The sequence below is a fragment of the Ips typographus genome, linkage group LG12 (assembly GCF_016097725.1).
Source record: "Ips typographus isolate SLU linkage group LG12, UJ_Ityp_2.0, whole genome shotgun sequence".
NCBI lineage: Eukaryota > Metazoa > Arthropoda > Insecta > Coleoptera > Curculionidae > Ips > Ips typographus.
The window spans coordinates 3,685,433-3,698,345 of record NC_138433.1 but is presented as its reverse complement, the minus strand read 5'-3'; the positions used below and the strand labels follow the sequence as shown (position 1 = coordinate 3,698,345).

The 12,913-nt window shown below is 57.5% G+C and overlaps 2 protein-coding genes and 2 pseudogenes across 2 annotated transcripts; 2 read left to right on the top strand and 2 right to left on the bottom strand.

Moving 5' to 3' along the window:
• Positions 1–1,226: 1,226 nt before the first annotated feature.
• LOC145736729 (uncharacterized) lies at positions 1,227–1,559 on the bottom strand (annotated as a pseudogene).
• A 1,033-nt stretch (positions 1,560–2,592) lies between these two features.
• LOC145736322 (uncharacterized) lies at positions 2,593–3,165 on the top strand. Its single transcript, XM_081990660.1, has one exon. It carries the CDS (start codon positions 2,593–2,595, stop codon positions 3,163–3,165), a length of 573 nt encoding a protein of 190 aa, XP_081846786.1.
• Positions 3,166–10,382: 7,217 nt separating this feature from the next.
• Positions 10,383–11,732, top strand: LOC145736728 (queuine tRNA-ribosyltransferase catalytic subunit 1 pseudogene; annotated as a pseudogene).
• A 626-nt stretch (positions 11,733–12,358) lies between these two features.
• On the bottom strand, positions 12,359–12,913 carry LOC145736727 (uncharacterized). The gene has a single exon (XM_081991141.1). The coding sequence runs from the start codon at positions 12,911–12,913 to the stop codon at positions 12,359–12,361; it is 555 nt and encodes a 184-aa protein (XP_081847267.1).

Genomic DNA, 12,913 nt, shown 5'->3' with positions numbered 1-12,913 from the left:
GAGCCGGCACTATTTCCTGAACAGCAGATAAACAACCAGGAGGAAGGCAAACACACCGTAGCTCCTAATACTAAACTTCGAAACGAAGCCCTCGAGGACATCTGCAACGACCTCCACGACTATCTTGGTATACCTGATTCCAGACAGGCCGTTGCGGGCGACGCAGTCCCACTCGCCACACTGGGTTTCGAGGGCGGGCACGCGGGTCGTGGGGTCGCATCTGTTGATAATGTAGAGCCTTTTGGCCTCCGCGATGAGGGCCCTCGCCTCCTCCTTTCTCAGATGTATTTTGTAAACTACGTCCACCGTGATAAAGTACAGCATGTACGAAATAATATACAGCACCGCCGCCAGCATGAAGGCATTTAGAATGATGTGGATGTACCCGATGATTGTGGCCGGGCTCAGGCACAGGGCCGCCCTGTGCAGCCCGCCCCTGGCTGCTCGCGCACTGCGCTGCGCCAGCCCAGCTGCTGCCTCGGTGAGCACCGCCAGCGCTGCATCCCCGCGCTCAGCCCTCTCTGGCAAATTTTTGGAGGGCGAGTCGCTCTGTGTGGCCGGCGCAGAGAGGAGGAGCATGCCCGACACCGATCGGATCGGGCGCTTGCGCACGCGGCTCTCACTGCCGTCCTCCTCCGGCCGCACCAGAAACCTGGACCGCCTATTCTTCTGCCGTGGCGCGTTTTCCGCCCATTCAATTTTATCAATGACATCCAGCAGCCCAGCGAACATGGGCTCTCTATTTACCCTGGCTATCTACAATAATAAACGCGCATCCGGAGAATGAAGAGGCAGGGCCGCCTTGGCACAGCAGGAAACTGGGGCACCGGGCATGCAGCAGGGCTGTGCATCTTTGTACAATAGGCCACCGTGGGTGTTAAGATGCCCCAACAGAGGCGCGGGCAAGCTCTGCACCGTTCGCCCGCCCATGCGCAAGGATGCAGAGTAAGCCACACAAGGCCTCACAGCAATAGACCTAGGCGCCGTTGCCGTGAGGTTATTCAATTTACTGCTCCTCGCCATCTCCTATACCCTATGTGAGCGCAAATGGACTGTGTGCCGCAGCCTAAGCGACCCACAACTGAAGCTGCCAGCTGCACGTCTCCGCACCCATGCGCCACTCGGCAGCGGGCGCAATCGCCCGGACAGGCCTTAAAAGAAGCCGCCCGCCCGCAGCCCCAGCCGCACAGGCGGCGGGTCATAAAAACAGCTGTTAGAATACTTTATTAGAATAGCGGAGTGTGCTTCTTCTCAACCAGCTCAATAATGGTGTTATTCTTCCTAGAGACACTGAACGCGGGCTTGGGCCCCTCGGACATCCTCTTTATGGGCACAAACTCCGTGTTGCCAGCACGCGCCTCCAGCAGATTCTTGGTGTACTCCGCATAGCGGCGCTTGTAGTCCTCGTTGCAGCGGCTCTTCGTCAGATGCTCAACGCGGATGTGCATGGTCCTCTCGATGTACTTGCCGCCGACTCTTCTGTGGAAAATCACACCGTACGAGTAGGGATTGGCATTGTACACGATGCCTGTCTTGCCGTGGTAGTACTTGTGCGGCATGCCCTTGACGACGCTCGAGTCTACCTTGCAGTCGACGTAATCCCCTACGTAGAACTTCTGGAGAATCTTGCCGACGTGCGGCTGCCCGTGCTTTTGAAGCCCTTCGCGAACAGCTTTCTGGTGCCCCTGCGGTATCCGTTGCCCTTCATTTGCGTGTGGGTGGCAAATTTTTGCAAAAATTTTCTAGGGATTCCCAGGCGCTGCGCCAGTGCTATGTGCGGCCCGCAGTGCAATATCAGGCGCCGGGGGCCGCCTCTCGTGGAATTTAACACGGCGAAATTTTACATAAAGAGTTAGCCCATGCCGAGGTCGAACGTCCCCGACCTGGAGCCGCTGCTGAACAGGAGAGTCAGGGTCGCCCTGAGGGGCAGCCACGAGCTCGTGGGCGTGCTCGAGGGATACGATGCGCACGCCAACATATCACTGGCGGGCATTGAAAACGCGCCCGGCTACTCCGAGGGCATGGTAAGGGGAGACACGATCTGCAGCATCAAGGAATGCTCGAAGCCTATGGATTAAATGTATTGTACAGCAAGACCTGTCCCTGGCACTTGGCTGCCTGTTTTTAAGGTAGACCAATGCGTTTTAGTGCTGACTGCTGCCGTCTCTCCCACACAGGTGGCCAAATGCAGCTGGCCAGGCCTCAGCTGCGGCGCCAGCCCATAAAGGGCGGAGCAGCCTGAGGGGGATGTTTGATACCGAGCGGCAAGATAAATAATAAATTCGTCGGCAGTACCAGCCGCTGGTAGCCTGCCTGCGCGATTAAAAGTATTGCACTGGTCCGTTGTTTGGCAATGAGCCAGGTTTTAGTAGAGCCGTGAGGGCTTTGGAACGGCCCACGCAGAAAAGTAGTGCGCGCGCCCGGCTGGATTTAATGCATTTTAGGAGATGTGGAGGGTCCTCACCCACGGTGCAAAGGCTGGTGAGGAGTCCGGGTGCTCTAAAGGCCACGAGCGCCTTCCCTGAGGCACACTCGCTAAAATTTTTGAAAATTTTGTCGCTCTGAAAATTTCTCAGTTTGGCCTGCCCCAGCATGGGCACTGTCATCCGCAGCAGAAAAATTGCCGCACATCCACGCAATCCCTGGGAGAAGGATCGCCTCGTAAAGGAGCTGTACCTGCTTGGCACGTACGGCCTGAAGAACAAGCGCGAGCTGTGGACGGTGCTTGCGACCGCGCGGAGCGACAAGAAGCACGCCCGTAACCTCCTCACCTCCACCAATCACAAGGAGTTCATGACCCAGGGCAGGGCGCTCCTCAACCGTCTCTGCCGCAACGGCATAATGTCCAGCGTGGGCTTCAATGACGAGGAGTCCATCCGCGCCAGTCTCAGGGTGGTCCTCAACTTCGACCTCAGCTCCTATCTGAGCAGGAGGCTCCAGAGCCTGGTCCTGCGCGCAGGCATCGCCCGCAACATCCACCACGCGAGGCTCCTCATCAACCACAAGCACATTGTGGTGAAGGGGAAGGTTGTCGACAAGCCGTCGGTTGTGGTCCGCAGCAAGAACGAGGGCCATATCGAGATAAACCCGTCGAGCTCGATAGCCGGCTACAGGAAGAGCAGGGCTGCCAAGAAGCGCGCCAGCGAGGATCCCAGGGAGGAATAAAGTATTCTATTATTCTCAACACTTACCTACTTGCTGCATCCAGCGGCAGTTTTCCTCTGTGACGGCCCCAGCAGGCGGCTTGGGTTTGCGGCCAACTTCTGCCGGGCTGCCATTTGTCCGCCTACGTTGGCGCCTGTTTAGTGCAGCACGGCCGTCCCCGCCTCCGGGACCGTCGAATGGTGCTCGGCTGCGGCCCACTGGCAGTATAAAAACAGCGCACAAAGGATGTCCTAAACATCAACAATTTATTCGACCTTTAAAATAAACTTCTTAACCATCTCGCTCTCCAGCTGCTGGATACTCTCCTCTGACAAGTCGACCCACTCGTCGTATGTCTCGATAATCTTCTGCTGCACGGACACCAGCAGGTTCCGTATCATCTTGTCGACCTCCCCAGCGACCCATCCGAGCCCAAACTTATTAATCGACACCTCCACGCATTTATAGACAATCATGCTTGGGAAGGACTTCTACCACTCCCCGGAGTAGTCCCGATCCCCCACCGTCGCCAGGTTCACCTTATTGTAGCTCCTGAAGTCAATCCACTCGCTCTTGTGGACCACGTCCAGCTTAAACGGATCCTTCTGGGGCTCCTCGGCCCCTATGGTGTGCACCTCCAGGCTGAAGGTGCTGGCATCGAAGCACCGGTTCTTGTAGACGGTCGTGCACCTGTTCAGGAACTTGCGGAGCCCGCTTGCGGAGGACCGGCTCGACTGGCCGGAAGACGCTCCCGCCTGCCCGTCCGGAACCCTCGCATCGAACGACGCCTACGATTGATGCAATACGATTAATAAGAATACTTAGCTATGCATGTCAATGAACTGTTACAACTTCAACTAACTATGTTACACTTCCTCCCCTCATTGTCTCTCACCTTGATGTGCACCTTGCCCTCCGTCCCGTCCTCTCTGGATGCCATCTGCTCGTTGGCGTCGATATTTCCGAGCTGGTTCACCACGCCACCCATGTTCTCCGGCTCCACAACCGCCTCGTGCTCCACATCCACATGCTCGATTATCCCGTCCCGGTTCGCAAGCTTTGTTTCAATGTTGTAAACCTGGCCTGTCGCCGTGTTCCCGGACGGGTCGTTCAGCGTGGTGACTATCGAGTCTATGTTGGTCGAGAACTCGTCCACCACGCAGGCACTGTCGGGTATGAGCTTCCTTATGATGTACGGCACCTTGTTCTTCACATCCAGGACCTTGTGGGTCTTGGTCGTGATGCAGTCGCTCTCCTGGGACATGGTGTGGTACACAATCTGGACTTCCGAGGTCGTCAGCTTCGTGAGGATGTAGCGGCTTCCCTTCCGCCACTCCTTGGTCGTGAGCGGCAGTTTTATGGCGTACACCTTCACCTTGGTGGTCATAGCCTGCGGGCCTAGAAATTTTTTGGATGTGGATTGGTGCCGCAGTGGCCATTGGTGCTGGGGGTGGGCGCACCGCAGCAATTGGTCTCCTGCCCGTGCCACGTGCTTATTTATCGCCGGGAGGCGACCAATCACCGCCCATCCGGACCGTGCATGCCTAGCCAGACTGGCGGGCGCGTCTACGGGCGTACCCCGAAGCCGAGACACACTACTCCTGGGGCCATCCCGCAGCCCCCTTCCGGGGCGAATGGACGGAGCGGCATAAACACGGCACAGCAGATATTGGTCGTGGGGACAACTTATTTAGTAAATTTAAAGCCAAGACCTGGCGGCCCACTGCTACCTTCGAGCAATTTTTGGAGATGCAGGGGCAACGGCGGCTAGAGATGTGGGGAAATGCTCGCCCTCGGTAGTCGGAGCCGCGCCTGTGTGCATCGCATCGCGCTTCCGCAAACCGGTAAGCCTTCAATATTACAAAAATTTTCCGGCCGGCGGCATCGGCAGCCCGGCTGCCGGGCCGAGTGGCGGCTTTTCGCCCCGGGATACGGTGTTTACCAACATTACATCGACGTTTACGGGCATCGGCTACATAATAGTTGATGTAAATGGCCTCATATTGGATGCCCTGCAGCGGTATGGGCTTATACTTGAGCAGCTCCCGACAGGCACAGTGCTTGCGCACCTCCGCTACGCGGTCCAAAATCTGCATGCGTCGGCCCTCCAGGACCTGCGCTTCTACTATGAATACACCGGCAATCCCTGGTTCGATCTCATTCTCCAGACAGTGGATGACGGCATCTTTGTCAGCTACGCGGACATCAGCAGGGCGGTGGGCGAGGACAGGATTGCGCTGCTCCTGTCATCGGCAGGGCGGGGGCGGCTCATTACCTACTGCAATGCGGTGGGCCTCTATGTGGGCCTGCTCGAGTCGCTGGTCTTTATTTACCCATATGCCAGCTGCAACATTTCCAGGCCGTCTGCGACGCTCGAGCCGGATGCGCACTACGCGCTTGAGGCCGCGCCTGAAGACGGGCGTGCGGCGGGCGCAGGCTGCGGCGCTGCTGTGGCGGAGTACCTGCAGAGGCGCGGATACAGTGCCGATTCGATGAACAGAGAATTCAATGCGGACGGTGTGGAGTATGAGTTTGGCGAGATGTCCGAGACGGTTGACCCGGCCGTGGCTGTGGAAATGTTCAGGTATAACTTGGCGAACAGCAAGCTGCTCTTCGACGGCAGGATATTCTACGGCGCGCGAAGGGTTGCGGGCAGTGCTGGTGCGACAGACAGGCCGGCCTACGAGGATGTCCCATCCATACCGTGGGGCGGCAAGGACCTGGACCTGATAATGCCGCCGATACCCGAGAAGCAGAACCTGAAGCACCTGGCGAACATAAGACGGTCTGCCCTCAGCATGTACGACAGGGCCTTCCAGTACTCAACGGTGCCCGAGTCGAGGAAGGCCGGCGAGCCGGCAAAGAAGGTCTCTGCCAAGACGCAGAGAATTATGGAGGAGAACGCGGCGCGGATACGCAGTGAGAAGGAGAAGTCGGCAAACACATGGCTGCGGGGGTTTTACACGAACTACTCGAGGCTGAGCAGTCTGGCGGCGAAGCGCGCCTATGTTGAGAGCATCAAGATCGACAACGACTATATCAACAACAAGCTGTCGCTGCTGAAGATCGAGCTCTACATGGATGTTTGGAGGCTCGAGCAGAGGAGCACGACGGTCGACGAGCGCGTGCTTGTCCCGCTGTACCTCGCATGTCTGGGCTTTATCGACAAGAACTGCAGCCCCAGAGGCGAGGAGCGGCCGAAGAAGGCCTCCAAGGCCGCGGAGCTTGCCATCGGGGCTGGCAGGTGGAGCTCGAGTTTGTGCTGGGCAAGCTGGTGGATGCAGGCTTCGAGGCTACGGTGCACGAGATAATCGAGAAGTACGACGTCCCCGATGTTTCGCTCGCGTTCAAGACCAAGGCAACGTCGGCGCCGAGCGACATCGACATCTACTTCCAGCTGAAATACACGGGCGACCATCTGAAGAGGACGCTCGGCACCAGGAAGGACAGCCGTGTGCCGTTCGATCCCGACCGGTGGCAGGTGCAGCTGCTGGATGCCGTCGACGCGAGTAAGTCAGCTATCGTGGCCGCGCCCACGTCCTCCGGCAAGACGTTCATCTGCTTCTATGCGATCGAGAGTGTCCTAAAGAGCTCAGACACCGATGTCGTCGTGTTCTGCCTGCCCACCAAGGCGCTTGCCAACCAGGTGTCGGCAGACATCTACGCGCGCTTCAATCCAAAGAACTGCAGGATGGTGCTCCAGGGGACGCTGATGGCGGACAGGTGCTCTGAGCCGTTCAACTGCCAGATCCTGATAACGATCCCCTGCATGCTGGAGTCCCTGCTCGCGAGCCGCGAGTGCGCCAGCATCAAGTACATCATCATCGACGAGGTGCACAAGATCAACGACGAGGCGATCGGGCTTTCCATCGAGAGGATAATACACCTTGCGCGGTGGCCGTTTTTGCTCCTCTCGGCGACGATAGGCAATCTCGACGAGTTCTACAAATGGTTCGGGGATATCGAGAGCGCGAAGGGGCGCGAGCACACCCTCGTGATGCACAGCGAAAGGTTCTGCGAGCTCAAGCCGTATGTCTATCGCGCACACCCCCGGGAATCGGCTGCCGACAACACGGGGGCGCTGGGCAAGCTGTCGGTCGCCACCGGCGACGAGCCAGGCGACGAAGGTGCGCGGCCGGGGCACAGCCCGCTGCTGCCCCTGAACTGGTGAAAAGATAGAGGACTCTCTGGTGGCGAGCCCTCTTCTGGGCTCGAACTACGCCGACGGCTCTGCCGGGCAGGGGGATCCCGGGAGTGATGCATACTCGTTTGGGTGCTTCAGAGATCCACAGGCGCGGAGGGCGCTTGTCGACTACCAGAAGGCGGCGTACCCGTTTTTGCACAGCTCAAGCTACCTCTGGGATCTGTTCGTCTCCAACCGGTGCGAGGATCCGTCCATTTTTCTGTTCGGTCTCATGTTCCACCTAGACAAGATACCGTGGGATCAGCAGGGATTCATGAGGGTGGTGGCACATCTGTTCGAGGTGAGGCCCTGCGCGTCGGAGACGGTGCTGGAGCCGCTGGCGGCGAGGCAGCGGCATTTTTGGCGGCGGTGAACAACGCCTATCGCTCGGACCTGCGCCATTTTTACAGCCCCCAGCTGCGCACGCTCAGCAATATGTGCAGTGCGCCGCTGCACTACGTGAAGTCATTCCTGTACAGCCTGGACTGCCCGAAAAACTCCTACATTTACGACTTCTACCACCACGGCTCGACGGGACGCGTCTCCGTCCGCAACAGGGTCAGCGAAGGCGACCTGTGGCAGTCGCTCTATAATATCGATTACATGCTCAGCAGTTTTATCGCCCTGATAGAGACGCACTGTGGCTCGGCGGACGAGAGGCTGCGGAAGCTCAAGGTTGTCTACTCGACCCTGCATGAGCGGTTCAAGAACATCTTCGCGTAGAGAATAAATTGCGTTTGAATGCCTCGGGGGCGCCTGCCTTTTTGCTTGAGATGGCGCGGAATGTCCTACGCAGGCATTCTACCTAAATACGAGCGCTCTTCTCGGCGGTGCCCTGTTTTGCCTCGCGGCGGTTACTTTATCAGTGCCGGAATCACTGGAACGGCCCCCTGTTTATTGGGCTGCGTCCGCGGTGGACGTAGATCATCGCGGCGCATCAATGAGAAGGCCAGGTCACTTCTCGCGGCCCACGACGGCTGCACAAAATACCGCCCGCTGATTGCCGCATGAAAATCCTTGAAACGCCGGGGTATTCACTATAGCTGAGCACCGTGGCGCTCTGTGCGCATGGGTTACTTATGAACTTAGCCAGCGGAGGTGTGGCCGGCGCTCCTGCAGAACAGCAATGCTAATACCGCGGCGCTCCGCCGGCCCACATATCTCTGCCTAAGCACATCGCGGCAGTTGCGGAAAGAAGAGAAAAGGGGCTACCCGATTCCGAAAGGCCACAGTTGTTTGCTTAAACCAGTTTACAATGTGAGATGTACTGCCGCATTGGGCGGTCGCTTTACAGCTCATGCTTCTCGAAGTTAAGGAGCTGGTCGGCTATATCCACGTGCCCCAAGTACATCCGCCTGCAGCAGATTCTAGTCATGCCCAACTCGTCCAGCGCGGCAGCGGCAGGCACGCCGTCCCTCCGCCTGTCCAAGTACTGGGAGTACCGGCTGGATATCTCCTTGTTGCACGTGAAGCAGCGAATGGGAATAATCATCGGGGTAAAATTTTTGCGGCTCTACATAGCGGCTGTCAGACTGCTGGAGAGCGGCAGACCGCGACGATACGCCGTAAACCTGTTCACGTGGCCTATCCATGTCCACCATATTGTGTAAAAGCAGAAATGCCCCAAAGGCATAGGCCGTTACCCTGCCAATGCTGGCGCACCCTTGCGATGGACACTGCCATTGCTAGTTTAAATAGATTGTTGAGGCATACCCAAGTTTTTAAATAAAGCCTATTCGTGGCAAGTCCTTTCTACGACATAGACGGCATCGGTGCCCGCAACTAGCGATAAACTTGGGCCATATGGCATGCATCCACAGGGCACTGCCTGGCCGACAACTCATCCCCCTAAAGGCCTGCACCGCGGCGCTAAGACACCCGTGCTGTCTATCATTCTCCGCAAGAAATATAACAAATAGCCTATTTATTGCATATCAAGCTGGTACTCCTTTATGTGCCTCTTCTCGTGCATGCTGAGGGACTCGCCAACGCCGGCCTCGAGCGCCATCAGCCGCGCCTTCATTTTGGCGAGACACTCCAGCAGCTCCGCATGGGAGCTCCTTATGGAGTAGGGCTCCCGGCTGAAGACATCCGCCGATATCTTGTTGGCATCATCGTTGGGCTCCCCAAGCAGGTACTGTCCGGCAGCCGTCCTGTACTTCCTGACGACGGCCTCGAGCCGCCCCCGCAGTGTTTCGCGCTTCAGACAGAGCGCCTCTATCTTCTTGAAGATGCCTGCACGCGAATCGTTTATCTTCTGTGCAAGGTCATTCTGCATCGCCTTGCGCTCATCTATCTGCGACTTGTTCAGGATCACCGGCATGAGCGAGCGGTCCGGCAGGAGTGCCTGCTCCCACAGTTGGGCGGGGAAGTTCGCCGGACGCTCAAACGGGCGGTCCACTATGTTGTAGAAGATGTAGCTGAATTTATAGGCCGGCGACTGTGGATTGTAGCTCTTTTCGAGATTGTCCAGGAGTGTGAGCAATTCCTGCTCCTTGCCCTGCGTGCTGTTCATCCCTGGCCTGTAAAAATTTGCGATATCTGCCTCGGCGTCCATTGGCGGTCCATGGAGCGCGGTGGCGCTAGCTGCCGGCCAGGCGGGACTGTGGCGCCCAGCAGATGCCAGCTTCTACTACTGGATGTGGATGGCCTGCCGAAGAAGCCCGGCGAATATTTGGCCCTCTGCAGTATAGATTCATCCGCGGGAGCCCCTGATAACAGGGCGGAGGTACGCCGGTTCGAAGAATCCCTGCTGCTCAATGATATATCAGGCGGGCTGTTCTCCGGCACCCAATTACAAATAGTGTGCTTGGCAAATAAATATCCTTGCGACGGCCACTGGCTATTTCGGCGGTATTGCTCCGCGGAAAGCTCTTCTCTCGGGATGGAGTATGCAACAGCTTAAACCTTCTTGCAATCTCCGCACTGTCTACGGTAAGCAGATATCACCAGCATATACGGCATGCGGCCAGCCTCCCGCAGCCGGAATTTTACCATCTCTACGCACCCCAGCGCCGTTGCTGCACGGTAAATTTTGAAAAAATTGAGCACCGGTATGTTCGGAGAGTTCAAGGTCGTAAAGACGTGCGGGACCACCAACGCCCGTGTTTCCACATTCCGACTGGACAGGAACACGCTCCATCTACCTGTGTTCATGCCGGTGGCGACGTACGGCGCCATGCGCGGCGTGCAGCCAGCACACTTGGAGGAAGAGATCATCCTGAGCAACACCTACCACCTCAGGTGCCTGGGCAGGAACATCAAGGGGTTTATGGGGTGGGGAAGGTCGATGCTCACCGACTCTGGCGGGTTCCAGATCCAGTCCCTCCCAAATGTCAAGGTCGTTGATGAGGGGGTGATATTCGACGGAAAGCTGTTCACGCCCGAGGACTCTATGGACATCCAGATGTGCCTGGGCGCCGACATTATGACGCAGCTGGACGATGTGGTCAATCCGATGATGCCGCGTGCCCTCCACGAGCGCGCCATTACCCGCTCTATCGAATGGCTCGACCGGGCCATCATCCATATCAATAAAACCTGCGAGCAAGGCTCCCCCTGTGGGCAGTCTGGGGCAGCAGCCGAAAATGCGTTAAATAATGCCTGCGGCACTTCCAGCATGGGCTGCGGCGGCTACTCCGCAGAGGATGCACCGCTTGGCAGCCCTGGTGCGGCGGGCGCTGCTTCGTCCGACGGCAGTGTAAAGCGCGCCAAGCTTGCGGCAGGCGATGCCCCCGCGGGTGCCGGAGAGCGTGATGCGCCGCTTATACAGTTCCGCAACGGCCAGGTAATATTTCCGATAATACAGGGCGGGCTGGAGGACGACCTGAGAATCAAAAGCATCGAGCAAATACTGAAAAGGAGGCCAGTGGGCCTGGTCATCGGCGGACTAAGCGGGGGCGAGGACAAGAATGACTTCTGCAGAACGGTGTACAACTGCTGCAAGCACCTGCCGCCCGGCATGCCGCGGTACCTGATGGGCGTGGGCTACCCCGAGGACGTGGTTGTGTGCTGTGCGCTCGGCACAGACATGTCCGACTGTGTCTATCCCACGCGCACCGCCCGGTTTGGCCGGGCATTCCGCGACTCGGGCGATCTCGCCATTTACAACGCGCTGCTGTGCGACCTGCAGCCAATCAGCTGGGACTGCGGCTGCACGACCTGCGGGAAGTATTCGAGGGCCTACCTCGCGACGATCAAGGGCACGCCGATATTTTGCATGCTCATGTCTGCCCACAATCTCTACTACATGCGCCGGCTCATGCGAAGAATTCGGACACACATTTTGAACGATAATTTTCCGGCATTTATTAAAGACTACATGCGGGGACGGTATGGCGACAGCATCCCAGAGTGGATCGTCACGGCCCTAAGGCTGGTCGGCATCGACCTCGGCGGAAAGTAAATTGGTTTCGGGCGTTGTATATTCAGAGCTGCCAACCGGGGCGTTATGGTGGTGAGTACTGCTTGGCGTGTTGATGGGCATTTGGCCTGGAATGTTGGACTAGCAGCTCCTGCGCATTACTGCCGCATTGGGAATCCGGCATTCCCTATTGCCGAGTACGTATGCCTCAGTTGTGGGCCTTCAGGCCGCGACATTGCCACACATAGCCCGGTCGTACTCACATATGGTATAGGCGATGGCGAGAGACGATAAATTAAATAACTTCATACCAACAAAATCAAATAACTTCATGCCAATAAAATTAAATGGCCTCATGCCAGCATTCTTGAAGGCCAGTTACCTCACCTGGGATATTTTCACCGCGCATCTTCGAGTCCGCCCCGCATCAGTAAAGCCGGGGACTGCCAGATTAATTTTATTACGCCAAGCTCTCCAACTTTTGAATACTCTTTGTGCGGACTGAGCGAGCCGTGCCGGATACGCGATCCATCAAGGTGCATAACATCCGGCCAGGGATGAAGGGGCCTAAGTCACTTAGGGTGGCCATGCGTGTCCAGACCACTGCGCCGCTAGCGGCCATTCCAAGAATGGGCCAGTGTCCGCTGTAATCTGCGGCAGCATACTCCTCAGCACCCGCACATATTGCAGGTCAGCCCGCAGTAGCTGGTCCGGTCCGGCTCGCTGTCGACATGCGCCTTCACCACCCCCCTGAACAGCTGCTTCAGGCTCCCGCGTTCGCTCGATGAGCACTCGAACAGCCCGCGGATCCGGTGCCTTCGGCAGAACCTCTGTATCTCGTCGAATGGTATGTCCTTCGGCAGGTCTGCCTTTGTCATGCAGAGCAGGATTGGTATCCCGGCCCTCTTGAGATCGGCCATCCACCTCTCGGACTCCTTGAGGCCGTCCTTCTCCGCATAGCTGACGCAGAGCACGAACACGTCCGAGTTCATGTACGACATTTTCTTCAGGCGGTAGAAGTCGTGGTGCCCCCCCGTGTTGCAGATGAAAATCGTGTACTTGACCCCATTGTATGTCAGCTCCTTGTAGTAGTTTTCGAAGAGCGTGGGCTTGTGCTCCAGCGGCGGCACGCCGTTGAGGTAGTTTATTATCATGTGGGACTTGCCGCACCTGGAGCTGCCCACAAATACCGCCTTGATGCACTGCAGGGACTCCCGTGGCAT

Bases quoted from the DNA above. Each gene is read 5' to 3' on its own strand.
- LOC145736322 (XM_081990660.1), top strand. From the start codon at position 2,593: ATGGGCACTGTCATCCGCAGCAGAAAAATTGCCGCACATCCACGCAAT.
- LOC145736727 (XM_081991141.1), bottom strand. From the start codon at position 12,913: ATGCCACGGGAGTCCCTGCAGTGCATCAAGGCGGTATTTGTGGGCAGC.